A 20,168-nucleotide genomic window follows, 5' to 3' on the forward strand; every position below is an offset into this window, starting at 1 on the left:
CATTTGGCCCGCTGCCCTCAGATTGATTTTAATTTTGGCCCTCTCAGGAAAAATGTTTTTTAATTTTGGCCCTCTCAGGAAAAATGTTTTTTAATTTTGGCCCTCTCAGGAAAAATGTTTGGGCACCCCTGCAATAGGCTAATTGGTAATGAAAAATCAAAACAATTACATTTTATTTGCTTTTTGTACATTTCAAACTAACAGTCAAGCACAAAAATCAATTTATTTAAAATAATTTCACATCTGTACAGTGAGTGTCAGTATATTGTAGTTGTTCAATTGAAAATACTTTATTGATCACAAAAGTAAATTATATAATATAAAAGTAGTTCAAATGCATGTATTTTAGTTTAGCCATGCTCCCCAGTGAAGGTAAGGACATAGTGTGTGAATAAATAACGCAGCATTGTGACACATTCGTTTGAAGACGTGGTTCTGCGGGTTTGTCATTCTGAGTGTCTTGCACTGGGTCAGACTCTGGCTYGTACATGTAAGGCTGGATTGACAAGTCTACAGTTGTTGACATCCTTATACTTTCTTGCCATCTGCCATCACTAATTTTTACTTTCATATACATTCATTTTTGTACTGTATTTTACAGTGTCTTTATGTATATAAATAAGCATAAGTGTGTTATATGTGTATATGTGCATTGGTACATTACTATATACAGGTTAAATAAAATAAATTAAATAAATTAAATAAAATAGTATACATATATACATTACTAATACATCTGTATACTGATGTTTCCATGCAAGGGTATGTGGCTTTTTTTATGAGATCTCTGCTGTAACAGTGTGGAAGTCATGCGTCTTCTTGTAGGATTTAAGTCTTGTCTAATCTCACAGCCTCACAGACTGACTGGTGGGCAAGTGATAAAAATCTCTAATCTCATTTTAAAGTCCCACTGACGGGACCTTGTGGGACATCCATCAAGTTTAGAGAAGAATAGGAGAATCAATATAAGGATGTGGCTTTGCGGCAAACAGTAGAAACACAGTAAAAATAGGGATTGGGGGTTGGTCCCTCTCTGAGTCTTTTCTTAATATTCCCACTGGAGTTCAAGGGGATTTAGGAAATTGGCTAAATGACATTATGATCCAGCAGTTTGCTGCATTTGAATGGGCTCAGGCCCAATTAGGTTGACCTTGTGTAGACGCTGCTTGTGTGACTTTCTCCCTCTCAATACGTGACAGTTTCTATTGTAATGTTTGCTTGTTGAGTGGTTTCTTCATAATGATGCATTGTTAGTATCAAATACATCGTTACATCAAATGTGCATGTTTGCATAAAAGGTCATTAAAGGAGTTGGTCTTCTGACAATGAAAGATAACTTTAAATGTTCCTACAAGGAACATATGCTTATAACTGTTTCTATGAGTTTTCTTTGTTGTCATTATTATATAAGAATTAATAGGTTCTAGTGTTTTATGTGGCTTTAGGTTTATGTTTAAAAAGGACTTTTAGTGACTTTCTGATGTTTCATATGACAATAAGCAAAGTAGTCTTGTGCAAGCTTTGTTATCAGTTATATTGCTGAACGATGACCAAGTTTGTTAATAGTCAAACATTATTTGGCCAGCAAACTTGATTTATGTAGAATACAATTTTTGCCAAATGCAGAAGCTTATTGTTTAGCTTTTTTCTGAAGCTTTCACTATTGATCTTTTCTTTAGCCAAAGCTTTATTCTGTTGTTTGTATATATTTTCAAAGTAGGGGTCAACTTCAAGTTAATTGGAAGTAGATTGAGAATTTGTGCCATTGGATGCCTTTTTAATGGACTAATTGCCTGCTTGGTTGGCTCATTGATTTTTTTTTTTTTTTTTAGAAAACTGATGCTTGCAGGTCTTATTCAAGCATTTTTGTATTGTGAAAGTGTTCATTTACAGTAAATGATTTGTGTCCTGGCAGCTTCACCACAGCTGATTGAGAAACCTCAGGATGTTCAGAAGACCATTGATGACACGCTGGTGTGGGAATGCAAAGCTAATGCGAAGCCCAAACCCTCATACCACTGGCTGAAGAATGGAGACCCTCTGGATCTCATGGAGGTAAAGGATTTTCAAACCTTTTTTAACTCATTAAATAAACATGAAAAAGAACATATTCCCAATTCCACTAGCTACAGTATACACAATGGTGCCAAAAATAGCAGGTGGACAAATATATTAAATTATAAAGTTGGAAAGTAATGCGTTACCAGATAAATATAATCATAGAACACCAGAAAAATGAACGAATAAATAAAATATGAATGGCAAAAAGGTCTACTAAACAGTAATTCCTTATACATTCCTCATATCATTACAAATCAAAAATATTGTTCTAAATTTGATTGAAGTCTATTTTTTCCTTCTTTTAAAGGGTACTTGTAAACCAGCTGCCAATATCTTTCCATGAAAACAATCCTTAAACAGTTCAGTGAATTGAAATAATTTGATATGCAAGTTGAAAGATGACATGATTACAGTGAATTCCGGACCATTTGGCTCACCAGATTCAGTGTTTGCTGGATTCATTTTCCTTGGGAACGAGTAATGCTTCCAATTCACAGGCATGCTCTTGGCAAGAACTTGCCAATTTAAAATGGTTGTATTTACTTGAGACTAAACTTGGCTAAATAACTGTGTTAGAGAGAGTGTTTGCGTGTTTTGCAAAAAAAAAAAAGTAAGTGATGCTTTATTCTGTCTGCAGTGAAGCAGGGACTTTGTCAACAATTTAGTCTTCGCCCTCGTCTATCTGCTAATCTGATTTTTATCATTAAGTTTTCTCCTAGGGGAGGTTGAAAAATACCTTTTCATTCAAAGTGCATTTTAAATTTAGGCAATTTACCTTGTTTTGTGTTATTGTGCTGCTGCTTTCTGCCTAAAAAGAACGTCTCCAGTGATTTTAGCTCACTGATTCTGCCAGTGTTTCAGTTGGGTTATTAGATTAAAACTGGACTGCTGTTGTCTTATTGGGGATATTTTTGAAGAAGGAAAAAAGGAAGTTGAAGCCTTTTACATAGCAGACCAAATATCAGTGAATATGCACTGAAACGCTGATTCTCTAATCAAGCTTTAAAGTATTAATGTAGAAATTATGTACAGTTTAAAAAAACTCAAATTTATTCTAGATTAGTATGTGCAGTCTTCAACATTCTGTCATTTGCTTTCATGTGTGCACTTCTGATGAGCTCATTTTTAAATGTCTGACAAATATCACAGCCTCTTTTTGCTTCATTGTGAAGCACTTATCAACCCACCTGTGCATCTCCAGTATTGATTTGTAAATACATTGTAAAAATTTCTCTGGCAGATGGCCAATGTAACATCTTCCCCGTGCATGTGGCTATATTAATGAGGTGGGGTGTTACCATTTTCAAAATGCCACTGTCAACCGCAGCAACAGTAAATCAATTCCAAAACCCAAAGGTCAGCATTGTAAAGAGAGAAGAAGGAGGAGGGGAAGGCCAAGAGGGCCATTTGTTATTCCTCATTAGAATGGATCAGTCCTTTCCCCCCCTCTCCCTCCCTTTTCTTCTCTCACCATCTCTGGTGCTTTCTTTCTTTTTGCTCCTTTCTCAAGTTTTCCCCCTCCCACTTTTCCCTCTTTTTCTATCTCTCCATGTATCTTTTGCCTCCCTCCATGGGAATTAAATGGCACAGATGAGGGCTGTCATTTCAAAATGTCACCCTGGCAAAACAAGGACTCACATGTGCATGTTTTTTCCCCAATATGCCACCAGCTCCCACTTTTATTTACGTGTATGAGAGCGGGTGGTTTCCTTGCTTTTGACCTCCAAAGTTCCCCGCATGCCCTCCACAGGGTTTTGTTGTTGCGTCTGAACAAAATTGGAGGATTGCTCAGCTTCTTGAGCAGCTGCAGTAGCCTTCACACCTCCAGCACACAGGTAGAGCCACAATAGTGCATCCAAGATTTGCGTTTTCACAGCGTAACTTGATGTAGCATTGGAATCTGATTGGAGTCGCGCATAATTAAAGGTGGAGATGAAGCAGACGAATGCCTCCACTGCTAAAGAGATTGTAATGAGGCCACAACCGGCTCTGAAGTTCTTGTTATCAAGAGAGCGTGGACGGAACAGTGCAGTGTGACAGGAACCCATCTACTTACGAAGATGCTCTTTATCTCTTCCATCCCCCCTGGCTCATGCACTTTGTAACCTAAAAAAGGACCATCTCTCACCACTATGGCTCCCCTTTTATTCCTTTTCTTTTCTCTTTCCCGAGAAACAGAGACCATAAAAACACATCCCTCTCCAAAAAAAAAAAAACTTGTTCTGTTCCACTTGAAAATTGCTGCATCTGTTCTCACCCAGGACCCCCTTTGGCGGAAGCCACTGCACTAGCTCAGCCATGTGTAGCCATGTGTCCATCTGACTCATGCTTCAGCCAGCCTCAGAGGAAAATGTATTTGAAGATCCGCAGCAGTGTCACTGACTGATGTTAAGGGATAGTCCTTGTCTTTTCCAATGACAGCGCTGTAATGATTTCAGACGACAGACAGACTGGCGGCAGGACCCTCTGGACTACTTTGTCAGTGACATTAAAAGGCCCAGGTACGCTCAATGGAAAGATCAAGGGCAAGAACAATGAGTGCTGCCACACTTAAATTGACATAACTATAAAAAGGGAGTGGAAAGCACTGCTAAACCTTGTGAAGGTCAGAAGAGCACAGGAAAGAGAAGAACTTTGTTCTGGTGTGTGGTTATTAGGAAGTCGTCGTTTTGTTGGTGTTTTTGAAGTTGCATGCATTTACTTTGAGACAAAGAATATCTCACACGCTCACTTTCTTCTCTCCCTGACACCTGATTCTCTGTAAGACTTGGGAAAGCGCAAACAGCCTGCAGCTTTTTCTTGACAAATTACTTTGTGGTTTGTCATCATTCGTTGTCTGATGATGTTTCAGCGCTGAGCAGACGGTGGTTAAATCTAGTCACTGTGGGCCTATTAAGATTTCAGAAAATTAAAAATGTTTCAATTATCAAGCTCCCAAAAGAGGGAAAATTGTGGTTATAGTTTGAATTAAATCAGGCCATTCATCATAGTGAACACAGTTGGCCTAAAGTACTTGAAATGCCCATATATGGAGCTTATTACATGCAACAATGATTTTTGTCAAAAAGCTTTGTCTTATGTGGTATTTTTTATACTGTGATACTGACATTATTTTAGAGCCAGCGAAATTTATGGGAAGCTTTTATTTGACCACTTTTCTGCATCCTTTTGTTAGGAAAAAAACTACTGAACAATGATAAGAACTGTTGCTCTTTTGCAAAAAACAAAAAAGAAGAGCAACAGCTTATTTATAATGGAGCTGTAAGAGGCTGATTAAACTCACAAAACATTGTTTAGCTCCATGAGTCAATAATACTTTTTTTCTTATTAGAAAAAAATACATATACACTACTTTTTACATCTGTGTGTTGTGTGTTGTGTGTGTTTAACAGGACAGAGTTCAGGTGAATAATGGAGTGCTGACAATAAGCAGCCTAAATCTGGCAGACATTGGAATGTACCAGTGCGTGGCTGAGAACAAGCATGGACGAATCTTCACCAACGCCGAGCTCCGCGTCATTGGTAAGACCACACAAGGCTCTACTCATTTCTCAGGATTTTCCTGTTTTATACATGTGAGACCAAACAAAATGTTTCACACACCCCCAGTCCCACTGGCAGAACATTTGCCGCATATTAAGTCAACAAGTTTCCATGTGGGTCATTAGAATAGATCAAAAACCTTTGTTTTATCTTTTGCTCATTTTTGTTTGAATTACTACAATATTTAAGGCTTAAACCTGTTGGGGGCGAAAAAAAAAACTTTTGTGCGTAGTTTACCTTCTTATAGATTTTGTCGTGTTAATATCATCAGCACAATGTCGTTTTCAATGTTTCCAATAAATATATTGCAGGATACAAACTACATTTTCATAATTGATCTTTTCACCTCAATATTTCACAAGAAGCTAATTTTTTCCTACCTTTTTCAGTAATGTAAATCAGTCACCAGCGACTTTTACATCTCCATCTAACGTTTCAGAGTGTTTAAAAATGTAGTAAATAAAGAATTCAAGGTAACATTAATAATTATCTATATAAAATCTGGAAACATGATTGAACATGATCATATGGATTATGCCGCCATATGAGACTCAAGTATTACAAATACCAAACAAACATAGACAAACATTTTCGAGTAATGTGAACAAAAAAGATGATATACGTATTCAAACAACAACAATAATAATAATAAATATAAAAGCAAGTACTGAAAATATAAATCCTGGCTGAGGCAGTCACAGCACTTCACAGTGGCAGATTGACACCAATGCATTAGCAAGCCAAGGTATTAGAAGTCTGTCAAAGTCACTTCACTAACTTCCATAGTGGTTTTGCATTTAGAGACATAAATGGCTCCGACTGGCAGCTCATCATGAAGTAACTGCATTTATGCAGGTGGGTTTCATGCTGCAGAACTGTCAGAGCTGCCGGCTGGGTGTACCGTAATCTGCATATGTCTGAAAAAGACAAAATGTATCAACTGTGTTGAACTATTATTATTTGAACACCTTTAAACTGTTGACCAAAATTTTTTGGGGTGCACTGATTTTCCCACTGATATTCAGCACTGTGTTTTATACCAGAAAAAATAAGCTTATTACCTCAAGCTATATTGTTAAGGGGGACATGTGCAAAATCCAAAATTTTAGCCATTAAATGCATTTTGTTGTGTACTTTGAGTCTGTAGGAGTGCAGATAAGTAGAATTTAGTTTCTCAGTTCAGCATAGATATCTTTATATTCTGTTTTGGTGAAACACTATGGGTACATTTTTGCACTGTAGTTGGATTCAGAAATTAGACAAACACAGGGAGGTTGAGTAAGAAGCTTAAATATTATGTAAATAAACAAACAAACAAACAAACAAACAAACAAACAAACAAACAAACAAACAAACAAACAAACAAGAAAAGCCTGAAGCAGCAGCAACAACAACTACAAGAAAACAAAATGTCACTGAGGAGATGAGTCGAGCCGGACAGGCATGAAGCACAAGTGGCAGCTGAACAGAGTTTAAATGGAGCTTGGTGGAGTGATAAGTGGGAACAGCTGATACTAATGAGGAGCAGGTGAGGATAATTACCTAAGAGGAAGAGCTGGCTGAGAGAAAAATACTGATAGCATAAACACTGGGAAAATCTGAAACACGGAAAACAACCAGTGCCATCTAAAAGAGAGAATAAATAAATAAAATAAAAAAATTCAACACAAAAGCTACCAAAAACAACCTAAAAGACAGATCCTGACAACTGTGATGTGTGTGTTAGTAGAAGTGTATCATCACACTAGTTTTTGTGCACGCACCGGTGCATGTTGACAGATGCTCAGCCTTGTCGTTAGAGCCAGGCAGCCTGTTCACTTTGAAGAGCTTTTTGCTGAGTCTGTGCACATATAAAACAGCTCCAGATGACAGTGCATTTGTAATTAAGGCCTAAAGGAGCAACAACAAAGCCTCCCTCTTGTTTTAAATTCTCTCATTTTTGCCGCAGAAGCCCATAACACAATTCTTAATGCAAAGATGTCCTTCTGAGGACAATGCATAGAAGTGGAATAAAATTTCCTTTCACAAAAGGAGGGGAAAAAATAATGACAAGTCTACCTCAATGTGTGCAAAGAAAAGCATATGTGTGCAAAAAGGACAGGATGCGAGTGCTCACCTGCCTAATGGATGGAGTGACCTACATGTTTCAGGAAGCTCCTCCACTCTCTCCTGCATTAGCTCTCCTCTGTTTGCTTGTGTTTGTCTTTTACCTCAGTCAGTCAGTTAACCTTTTCTTCTTTTCCCTTTACCTCATGTTTCGTTTGCAATATTCACAACCTTTTCTTTTGATTCTTTTCAGCCATTGCCCCAGACTTCTCCCAGAATCTGTTGAAGGCCCAAACTTTGGCCCGACAGAGTGGCGACGTTCTGATCGAGTGTAAACCCAGAATGTCTCCTCGGGGCGTGATTTCTTGGAGGAAAGGGAAGGAAGCGCTTCGAGAGAGCCACAGGTACAAAGTAACTTTATATTGACCTGTAAGTGCGTTACGTGAGGTAGTTATTTAATCTGTCTGCTCTATTTTGCAAAATAACATTTCATCGACTTGTTATTTTATTTTATTTTGTCCTACTTGATATTCATGGTGACAAACTGCGAAGAACAGAATCGCAGTGTGACAGTATAATTTGCATTGCATAGCAGGTTCTGCTCTTCAGCGCTTTTCCTGTTATCTACATTTCTTCACCGAACTCTATTGTACTTTTGCTCCTCTAGCTGGTTTCTGCTCTGTTTATTTAAGGTAATTGGGCGTTCCTAGACTGCAGCACTTGGATCGATGCTCTGATCCATCAGCTCGTTAGCAGCATGTAAGGCCTGGAGGGTCATTAGAGCACAAGGCAAACGGTGATACAGACCACCGCTGAGACAGAGGAGAAGCGAATAAAATACCCAAAAGGAATGATCAATTGGTAGCTGCTGTGCTTACCTGCTTTTGTGAGGGTAACAGGAATACCAAGGGAATTAGCTGGACACCTTGTTTTATTAGAAATCAGGTTAAGGAGAGATCAATGCAATACTTTTGTGTGGAGAGAGGAGATGGAAAAGGGAAAACAAATGTAGTCAGGCAAGGAGAGGCAATTCTCTTGCTGAAAACATAATTCAAGTCCAAGTAGCAATAGTCTGTCAACACTCAGAGTCTGATAAGAATTTATACACTTTATACTCACAGTCCAGTAAACAGGGACTCATTTACAGAAATGGTAAAAGGTTGCTTGAAACAGTCTAGCCATGTTTTGCAAAGAAAGAGGGAAAATCTATTTGAATGTAAATGAAATTACACAAACAAGCCAAAATTGTAAATATTCTCCCTCTGAAATGTCAGTTTGGTGGTATTTGCTATTTTTGCAGCTCTCACAAGCATTAAGCATTCGACTTGATTAAACTGCTAGAAACAGAAATACTGATTTGCAGCTGCTTTTCAGTTGTTACCGTCAGGAGAGGTATTTATGTTTTTTTTTGTGTGCTCGTTTTTAGCGGGAGATCTTCATCCACTGATGTGTTTTCACCCACAATCTTCTATTGCATAGTACAAACTGTGGTCTATGCAAATGACTCATCTTCTGTTTGACAACATCTTTATTTTTAGCTGGAATGTACCAGCAAGAGGCAATGCACACTAGCTGATAACATGCCGTGATTTAGTAGGGGTCCATATTTCTTATTTGATGTGGGATTAATTGTTCAACAAGCTCAGCAGCTTTTCCACATCTAATTTCTGGTAAATTCATCTTCACCACAGCGTGGGTGCCACAGGTTTAGTCATCTCTCACCTCCACCTGCCCGACAATATGCTTGGGGAAATGGAACATTCAGTTTTGTTCTTGATTCCAAAACCAGGTCCAGACATACAGTTTGGAGAACAAAAGATGTTTAACAATTCCAATTCCAATGAAGTAGGGACGCAAAAATAAAAACAAATATTGCAAATCTCTTCAACTTAGGTTCAATTATTTACGCTACAAAGACCACATATTTAATGTTTAAATGGATAAACTTTAGTTTCTTTGCAAATATTCACTCATTTTGATTTTAAAGCCTGCAACACATTCCAAAAAAGCTGGGGCAGCGGCATGTTTACCACTGTGTTACATCACCTTTTCTTTTAACAACACTCAGTAAGCATTTGAGAACTGGGAACGCCAATTGCTCAGTTGCTCAACAGTCTGGGGTCTCCATTGTTGTAGTTTGAGCTTCATAATACATCTTTTACAATGAAGCCACGCTGTTATAACACATGCAGAATTTAGCTTATTGTCTTGCTGAAATACGCAGGGAGATCCATGAAAAAGACGTTGCTTGGATGGCACCATATGTTGCTCCAAAACCTGTATGTACCTGTCAGCATTAATGGTGCTTTCACATGTGTGTAAGTTACCCATGCTATACTAACACACCCCCATACCATCAGAGGGGCTGGCTTTTGAACTTTGTGCTGATAACAGTTTGGACAGTCCTTTTCTTCTTTGGCCCGGAGGACACAACATCTATGATTTCCAAACACAATTTGGACTGTGCACTTGTCAGACCACAGGATACTTTTACACTTTGGGTCAGTCCATCTCAGATGAGCTCGGGCCCAAAGAAGTTGTGTTTCTGGGTGTTGTTGATACCTGGCTTTGGCTTAGCATGGTAGAGTTTTAATTTGCACTTGTAGATGTAGAAATGAACTGTGTTCAATGACAAAGGTTTTCTGAAGTGTTCCTGAGCACATGTCGTAATATCTGTTTAAAGAATTGGAAGATAATATATTACGTGTTTGTTTACCTTATAATGTGTTTATAACCAGACAGAAATACAACAATGCATGAATGTTTGAATGTGAAACAATTCATACAACCACCAGCGCTGGACTGAGAGCAGGTTTATTAGCTCTGTAGCTCGTCTCTGCTTTCAGCCACGAAACCAGGAAGTCATGTTACCTATAACAACTTTCTTCAGAATCTGACCCCGCCTACTAAGTTTGACATCACTGAGGGGGAACACTATCGTTTTCCGGGGTCAAATCCTCTTGACATAATTCCTGTTTCAACTAGTGTTTCTGTTACATTCAGTCACTGTGTTGACTATGTGTTCAGGCATGTAGCTACTTATATACTCCCTGCTCTGGGTGACCATATCGTCCAGTCATCCAGACCAGTTGGTACATAAAATCATCAGTTTAATCACAAAAAATAATTGCACATAGGTTTATAAAAATATATCATTATTCACCTAAGAAAAGACTATAAAATGTGTGGTGCTTTTTAAAAGTCAGTAGTAAACAAACCCAATAAATTTCTTGAGTATGATGTTGATTTTTAATGCAGTGCTGCCTTAGGGATCGAGTGTCACGGCCTTGCCACTTTCTTGCAGAGATTTTTCCAGATTTTTTGAATCTTTTGATGATATTGTGGACTGTAGAGGATTAAATTCCTAAATTCCTTGCAATTGTAAGTTGAAAAATGGTCTTGAACTGTTGGACTATTTGCTCTTGTCGTTGTTCACAAAGTGGTGAACAATGCCCCATCCTTTCGTGTGAATGATGAGCCCTTTCGGGGATGCTCCCTTTATACCCAATCATGACACTCACCTGTTTCCAATTAACCTGTTGCTCCAGAGCATTCCTCAACTTTACCAGTGTTTTGTTGCCCCTGTCCCAGCGTTTTTGGAATATGCTGTTTATATCAACTTCAAAATGAGTGAATATTTGAAGGAAAAAAAACACTGAAATTTATCTGTTTTAACAGTAAATATCCTGTCTTTCAAGTGTGTTCAATTAAATATAGGTTGAAATGGATTTGCAAATCAATGGGCTTCATGCAAGAACCGTTCGTACGCACATATTTGTTCTTAAGTTGTGCGTACGAGTGATTTAGGAGAATTTGTGGCATTCATCAATGTTTTCGTATTCTAAGATTTTTTTCAAATACGAACAAAATTCACGTGTGGTCCAGACCTGTCGTATATTTTACAAACAGTCAGTCTGCTGTTTTCCAGACGAATTTTCCTCCCTAATAACTTTATATTTCGTTAGTTTGATGATATTTTGAGTTGAAAATAAATCACACTCTATGATTATCGTGACAATAGGCTATTCTGCTTGAATTAGAGTTATAATTTTAAATGTAATAATTTAGACTAACAATATAAATTGTCCGTTCGTCCGTTTTCTGCCACTTATCCAGGATCAGGTCGTGGGGGCAGCAGCAGAAAGACCCCGCTCTCCCCAGTGAACCCCTCCATGTCCTGGGGGGACTCAGAGACGTTCTCAGGCCAGAGGGGATACATAATCCCACCAGCGAGTCCTGGATTTTCTCCAAAGTGCCAGACATATTTTGAAAACATTTTAAAATGCTTATTTCAGAACCGCGACTGAGACCACCTGCACGTGCGCAGCGCGGGGGTGGTGGTGGGAGGTGGGTACGGTGCGCAACGGCTTCTGAATAAATGAAAATGATTTAACACAGTTGTTTATCCTTTTAGCAGCTCATTTTATTCCGCAGCTGATGCTGCAAAAAATGACAGATTTTCTTTTCTGGATCTCTGACAGACGGACTTCAATCTCTGAACTTGTAAAGTTCTTCTTTTTAATTTTCGCTGTCATTTTCATGAACACTTCCTTGTATCTGAGGCAGGAAACATAGCCTTATATGGTGTTTTTGGGGTGGTAATTATGCTAATCTCCTCTCGCGTGCACAAGCAGCTGGATACGAACAGGTGGAATTTACGCTCCTCATTTACACCCTTTTCATGAAGATAGAAGCGTTTGTTGAATCTGACGTGGCATGTTCGTACGAACCCTTTGTACGAACAAAAGTAAGAGAAATTTAGGGTAAGAATACTAACATGTTCTTGCACGAGGCCCATTGTGTTCTGTTTTTATCTATGTTTTATACAACATCCCAACTTTATTGGAATTGGGGTTGTATTTGATTGATATCACGTGCTCTTAATTCCTGGTAAATGTTTAGCCCAGGTTGCATAGTTATAAAACTGTCGAGTATTGAAWGAAAATCCACAGTCTGCGTAATATCAATCACAGACATAAAGACAAGAATTCCTGTATGAAATTTATTTTACACCATTGCCTCGAAGTACTGTAAATAAGCTCTATGCAAGAGGCTAGGTTTTTTACATTACTGCAACAGTTCTCACGTGCCTGTTCCTTTGTTCCTGGCTTGTTGGCATTTACTTTTCTCCACATCAAAATGAGGTTGTTACCTCTGCTATTACAGCAGTGTCACAATAATAATCCACCCCACTGGCTCGGCCCAAGTACCCATAATTCTTTCTAATCTTCCAGGGATAATGTCTTCAAGGGTCTGAAGTAGAAGACAACAAATCTTCTAAGAACAATGCAGAATCTGATTAGTTAATAAAATCATGCTAGGGCATTACCTAGATCAGCTCATATCCAATACATGTATAACAAGATTGTCTTATAATGGGCACTTAAAGAATGCAGGAAACTATGAGGTTAGCAATAAAGTGCTTACCTTAATTAAATTTTATTGCTGACCACTGCCAGCAATTGCAAAACGGATATAAGGAATAGCTCTCAGGAACATTACCCTGGGATGGAAGCACTGTATTTAAGAGTGTTATGCTAAACAATATCTATTGTGTTTTTGGTGTAATGTGAATCAATTTATAATCCTGATATGGTGATGCAGAAAATTTCTGGCTTCGTTGCCAAAACGGAAAATGCATTTGAACTGAAAGATTTAAGAAGCACTTGAGAAAATTGCAAGTTGTTTGTAACGTACTGCCTTAATTATACAGTCCTTCTTAAGTGGTGAAAATAATGTTTTTGTTTACAGACTCTTGGTTTCTGTTACACCACAGAGAGACATTTAGATTACCACCAATAGCTCACTTTAATACCAGACAGTAAAGTTGAACTAAAGTGCCTGTTTACTCTATCACACCATTCTTGCTTTTATGTAGCCCACACATTTCACCAATACCTTAATTGCTTTAGGGCAGCCTCTGAGAAAAAGGGGATCAAAGTGACAGCATTTCTGACAGATTTTTCACATTGCATCTCTATCTTACACTACTCCTTTGTAGCTTTTTGGTGAAGAGGAAGCCTGACACAGGCTTTTGCACCATTTAATGGCAAGTCTTATCTCGGAGACATCTCATATCCATAACTCTTTGTTATAGCCCATTACAAAGAAAGCCCTCAGTTCACTTAGGATACGATACGTCTGACTCTGTGGGGACAAGGCACAGTTGTAAGAAGAAATGTATTTTAATTTGTCAGCCTTTAAAGCAATATGGGTCATTTTAAATCATTTAAGAAAACCAATTCTTCCTTAAAGGGATTATTTAGAAAGCTTTGTTCAAGGTTTTTCTTTTAAAAACCAGTTATATCTGCTAAGGTACTGCATTTCGACCCCATTACACTGTCATGTAGTTCAAACAAGACGAGATTCTGGTCAAGACTTTTGTTCAAGGGAAAAAAGGATTTATCTGTAAAATAATTAATTTTTAAGGATGCACTGCGGTCGAGAAATCACTAAAAGCCATCACCATAATTATTGGAATATATTATATTGAAATTATTCTGACCTTTATGACAGGAAATTACCTGGAGAGAGGGTTTATTAAACCTTTTTGTTCTAAAAGAGATGAAGTTCTAGCCTTTTCTGGTTTGCATTTAACAGCAATGTTAACATATTTCTTCCTTTTGCACTTAAGTTTTTTTTAATATTATATTTTTTCTGTCTTTTACCGACAGTGGAGGTAAGACATAGTATCAAGAACAACTTAAGAATGAGGAATCTGTCAAGCAGCTGTATCACATCAGGATGTTTTCGTCTGTTTACATGTCACCTTTTAGATTTTACTCTTTTTTATTAATTTTGCTATATTAACACCTAGCTAAATTGATTGTTAAATCATAAAGCCATGGTAGTCAGTTTTATCAGTAGGAAATGTAAATTCCTGTAGTAATCTTTTGTTTTCACATCTGCCCCTCTGGGGGGATTTGAACAGTTTTGCTGTTGGCTATGTTTGTAATTCAGACCCTGGATTCAATATGGGAGCTTAAAATCTGTTGAGCAGCTGCTGCTGCCTGCCTCCAATGTTATTTTAATTTTAGGATAATAATTGGAACAATTATTTGTTAAGAAATGAAGACAACTTCATACTTGTGATTACTTTTTTTTATAAAAGACTAAATTAACAATACAAGAAACATTTTGGGAAGGAAAGGGATCAAGGTTTTCATAACTAAAGCATTAAAATATTTTAATAAGGTGAAATACCCAGATTGGTGGCTGACAACTAAATTAATGCTGCATATCTAACAAGATTACAGAATGATGTCCTTGGGTCAAAATTACATTTTGCTTACAAAATTACTTACATTTCATAAGTAACCTTTTGCTGTTTTTTTTTTCTTTTCATTTTTTGTAATATGTAAAGAATGTGCTGGATTTTAAAAGTTATAAATTTTGAAAAAGAGAACAAAAATGTTTTTGAGGTTTTTTTCCCCAAGTCTAACTAAAATATGCTGCTACCACTGAGCACAAAAGCATTAAATATGAACGGTTGGCATTAGAACACAATCATTGTGAATCACACTGAACAAGGCTAGTGATAAAGTTTTGATTAAATATGAGTTTGAAGCAAAAACCTTTTATGCCACTGTCTACATTTTGAAGACATGAATAGATCTTTTCAGGTTTTAATTGGATAATTTTGTGCAGCATTGGCTCAGTGTTTTTCACAAAGGTATAAAAGAATGCCTTTTGGCATCTACTCATTATTTTGTACCTAAGCCCTGCAACCCTTTAATTCCTTTTTTTCCGCTAATTAAGTGTTTGTCTGTCACAAATATTTTTGATCCTCACCAACATTTTTTAAAAAAGATCCCAAGTCCTTTATTTATGCATCTCCTTCGCTTGACTCAGATCACTCAAAAAAATAAAGGTGCAACTAGATGAATGCTACAGTGCATTTTTTTAAGTTTTTTAAGCTTCATTGATGTTTTCAAGCCTTTTTCAATTTTGACATAAGTACTGCAACAGTTTTGACTACTTTCAACAAGTCTTTAAAACAAACATTTTAAAGGATTGTTTTTCAACTTTAAAATGTGCCGGTGCAGGATACACCCTGGACAGTGTGCTATATATCAGAAAGCAAAAAGAAAAAGTTGATTATTTTCTATTACATGAACTCCATTTTAAAATGTACAATTTGATTATACTGTGTAGTTTTGTGTGCAAACGCAACATTTCCTCACTTTTCATGTGAACTCTTGATCCACTCAGTATCCACATTAAGTCAGAATGAGATGTTTGCCTCAAAGTGATTTCGCTCTGCTCTTATCAGCTTGGTGGCATCAGATCAAACGTAACTCTTCAAACCGAGCTTCTACGCACATCAGGCTGAGTCTCCATCTAATGAAAACTTCAGACATGAGTTTGAATGTTTTAGGACTTTGAACTTGTTATTGCACTTTTGATATGGAGCACTTGGTAATAGATAGTGTTTTTTTCTCTCTCTACAGAGTTATGGTGTTGGATAGTGGAAGTCTTCGGATATCTAATGTAACCAAAATGGATGCAGGAATCTATACGTGTGTAGCCAGAAACCAGTTTGGAGTGGCAAGCAGCTCTGGGAGCCTTTTGGTTAAAGGTGAGTGTTTCTTGGGCTGATACATCACCAAGTTCGCATTTATTAGAAAAAAAAAAAAAAAACATCACAAAATGTATGAAGTAACACTTGACAAGGATCTGGCTGTCCTGCAGAACGGAGTGGAAACGCCACCTCAACTGATCATTTAATACTGGTACTTTTAGCTCATACAATGCCCAAAGATGACTTGCTTTACCTTTCTTTTTAGTTCCTATATATTTTTTTGGCAATTATTCAAATGTCAGCAGTTTAAGTGAAACACAGTTCTACTTTAAACTTACAGCAATATTTGTTTATTATCAAAAAAAAAAAAAGGAAATTAAAAAAAAAACATACAAACTAGAGAATTTGCATTTCCTTTGAAAATGCAGTGGGAATTCTTGATGAAAGATTTGTGCTGAATAGCCAAAAGCCGAAACTGGCCTGAAATAGTGTTTTAAGAAAGTAGTTGAAATAGCTAAAATTAGCATAAAAAGAAAAAAATATCACCTTAGCTGAATTAAGCAATGAGAATTTTAAATTGTCATAAAAAAGGTGAATTTTGTTAAAAAAAATAAATACTCTAATTACACATAATATAACTAAAAACAGAAAGCAGTTGAAAGAAGCACACAAAACTGACATTAGCCGAAGAATAATTGAAAATGTCAGCGTGATAGTTAAAAAAGGCAGAAAAAATTAAATTAAATAGCAGCCAAAGGAAGCTGAAATTAGCACAAAGAAGTTATAAAAATAGAACCAAAACCAAGGATAAAAACATAGTAAAGATTTATAAACATTTTAAAGCATTTTAGGGATTTTGAAGACAGGTTCATGTATTTTTATTGAGAAAAACAGGGCAAGAAAAGGTGAATATTTCAAAAAAAAGATGAAGTACCTAAAGTCATAACCAGAATGTCCTGAAGAAAATCAATGTTTTGATCTAGATAAATTGTTAAAATAGCACAAAAATTGCAGAATGAGTTACGTATAGAAGAAAAATGTATCTCAATAACATCATTGTGTTAATGCTCTCTAAATTTAAATTATTATTGTGTAAATATAACATTTCATAGTAAATAAGAGACTTTCAATTTGTACAGTTGATTTGTTCTATCTTTTTTTTTTTTTACTTCTCTTAGAAGTTGACCAATGTGACCATTATTTGGCTGAGGTTGATCTTTGCTGCAGTTGATGGCTGGTATACAGCATCATTTTTAATTTTTATTTTGGTCAGTATGACTATTTTATTTCCCAAACAATACCGATAATGGCTTAATATAATAAACATTTTTAACAACTCGGAATAACTGGACACGACAACAATGTATGACAAGAAAATGAGATCAAGCTAAAAAAAAAATCAAACAGTTTTAACACAAATGTAGAAAAGGCTTGAGCTACTCAAAGATAGCAACTGCAACAAAATAATCGTATGTTTTCTTGAAATGACAAGAGAGATTGCAAAAAGGAGTGGAAGCGTAAAAGATTCACAAAAAAGTGTTGGCAGCTACAGAAACACAATTTGCATGTACCTGGTAGCACTGCTGTTGTTGGAAAAAAAGAATAAGTGCTTTTGTATATGGATGTGTCTAACGTTCAGATTAAATCTGAATGTACATCAAAGCAGATAAGTGAATGTTTATGTTTTCATAGAGAAGCCAGTGTTAAAAAAATACTGTCAGAGTACACAGGCTGGACTCAGCTGTTACTGAGGAGTAGGACAGCAGCATAATCCATGGATCTGATAAAGTTTTCATTTTGGTTTCCATCTTGTAGCCACAGATGACAGATTCTGAATATGTTTTTTTTTTTGTATAACAAATCTTTTATTTTAACTATAGTCTCACACAGTATTTGTTTAGCCAGAATCATATAATTTCAGACCTAAGTCATGAAACCTTTGCTTTTTTTATATGTGTCTTTTTAGTCTTTTCATGATATGCTGGTTTTGAGTGCGCTTATTTGTTTTGGACGTTGTTTTGGCTGTTCAGCCTGTTGACAGAATTTGTTGTCCTCCTATTGGCGTTTTGGGTCCCCTCTCTGTCAGTACATGCCTAAGTGTTTGTCATGCCAAGCCATTTTTGGCCCACCTTAACTTCTTCCTTTCAGTTCTGCCAACTGTGTTCATTTGTGCCTTTAAAGATATTTTCTTTTCAGTGATTCTCGTTCTTTTAAAACTCTATGCACAAGACATAGGCTTGTTCTTAACTTTTCTCTGCCTTGCTTCTCAAGGTGTGTTTTTATTGCTCCAATAAAAAAAAAATCCTCTCTAAATAATTTCTGAACATTTCATGAGTGCATGTTGATTCTGTGTTTGCTCTCAAATCAACTTTGTGTTTCCAGGCTTTTAGCTAACATTCAGATTATTAGGCATCTAGGCACGCAGCAGTTTAAGAATCAAATCTACCTCCGCTGCTGCAAACTGGTTCAAGGATTTGAAGAGGAATCACTGAGGAAGCATGCCAGTGTTTGGAAACAGTTATTTGAAGCTATACGTATATATATATCCCTGTAGGCCTGTAGTCCCTATAGTCAGTAAGTCTGTAGATGCATGCATTGCACATTCACACACTGGCTCAGTTTTATATTCAATAAATTATTCATACTGACTCCTTAAAAGGCCAAAGGAAGTGGTTCCTCTGTAAACTAAAAAGCATCTAAACAACATTAAAGCTCTTTTGTGTTTCCTTTCCTTTGAGTCTTTTTCCACTCGTGCAGCATCTCTTTCCTCTGACTGCTTTATCTTTTTTTTATGGCTTCAGTCAACACTTATGTCTTATCTGTAAGATGAGGTATAAAGATTTGCTTTTCAAAACAGTACTCTCAAGAAAATTTCCTTCCACTCCTGTTTGATCACAATGCAGTTATTTTTATTTTGTATGTTGATTCACCAGTTTCTGGTTTTGTATATTCCAGCTTTGCACTATTGCTGCATTTTTCCCATTACTAATTAATTGTTCGGATTTTATTTCAGCATCTAATATGAAAATAATTAACAAAAAATACTGATTAACATTTTTTAGAAATCCACTGTCAGTCAGGCTCTTTTTCATGAGGTTATTCTGCTGGACATGATTCCAGTTTTAAAACAATCACACTTCCACCTGACTATTCCCAGGTGTCTCTGAAAAGGTCAGTCTTATACTTTGTGTCCTTTTGATATCAGCTCTTTTATGATTTGGTTCTCTGTTTCAATTCTCACTGTGGAGCAGCTCTGTGTGGCACAATCTGAAGTTAGTGTTTGGCTTCAGTCCATTGGTGCTTTTGGACTGAGCAGATCTGGGAGCTTGCCTAAAGGAAATAGAGACTAGACAGTTTCTCAAATGACTACATACCTTCCAGGGCTTTTTCTCTGGTTATGTTGAAAGCCCTGATAGAAATTCTGAAGTAGTGTTATATGAGTGATTATATGAGTCTCATGTGAAATCACCTTTAAAAAAATGAGAGTTGCTATTTTAATATGTTCAACCAATCGTGGTGTTCTTAATTTCTCTGAACTTTATGTTCACTTGTGCTTGGATAGTTGTGCAATCATCTGAAGGTCCTGTTGTGTGTTCACAGAAAAAAGTTTTTCTAAAAAGCAAAAAATATTGAGCTAAGAATGATTGAGTTCAGAGCTGTTTCCACCTGATCAATCAGCTCATGAGCAGGAAGAGCTACATTAGTTTACACACATACACACATACATACATATAGAGTTATGAATTGGCAAAAATGAACCCAGGGTGCAGGCAGTTTCCAAAATGAAAAAAAAAAAAGATTTATTAAACAAAAATTGCTGACAGGGCAGCTCAAAACTCACTTGACAAGGCAAGGCAACAAACAAACAAACAGGCTGTGAACAGCAAAATGGACAGGGAAGTGAAGACAAGACTCAGAATATAAAGGTGAGACTAACGAGCACAAACAGGAAACACCTTGGAGAGAAACATGAGGAGCAGGTGAGAGTGGGCGGGGC

At 36.8% G+C, this 20,168-nt stretch overlaps 1 protein-coding gene across 2 annotated transcripts in view; it reads left to right on the top strand.

Annotated features, from left to right (window-relative positions):
• Positions 1–20,168, top strand: part of cntn3a.1 (contactin 3a, tandem duplicate 1) — a 78,545-nt gene that overhangs the window by 45,943 nt on the left and 12,434 nt on the right. For both annotated transcript variants that reach the window (XM_014015796.1, XM_014015797.1), the window contains exons 9-12: positions 1,916–2,055; positions 5,454–5,583; positions 7,904–8,054; positions 16,101–16,228. In XM_014015796.1, the coding sequence (XP_013871250.1) occupies positions 1,916–2,055; positions 5,454–5,583; positions 7,904–8,054; positions 16,101–16,228 (549 nt within the window). The remainder of the gene's footprint in view (positions 1–1,915; positions 2,056–5,453; positions 5,584–7,903; positions 8,055–16,100; positions 16,229–20,168) is intronic.

This window comes from Austrofundulus limnaeus, unplaced genomic scaffold, assembly GCF_001266775.1.
Source record: "Austrofundulus limnaeus strain Quisiro unplaced genomic scaffold, Austrofundulus_limnaeus-1.0 Scaffold134, whole genome shotgun sequence".
In the NCBI taxonomy this organism is placed as follows: Eukaryota; Metazoa; Chordata; class Actinopteri; order Cyprinodontiformes; family Rivulidae; genus Austrofundulus; species Austrofundulus limnaeus.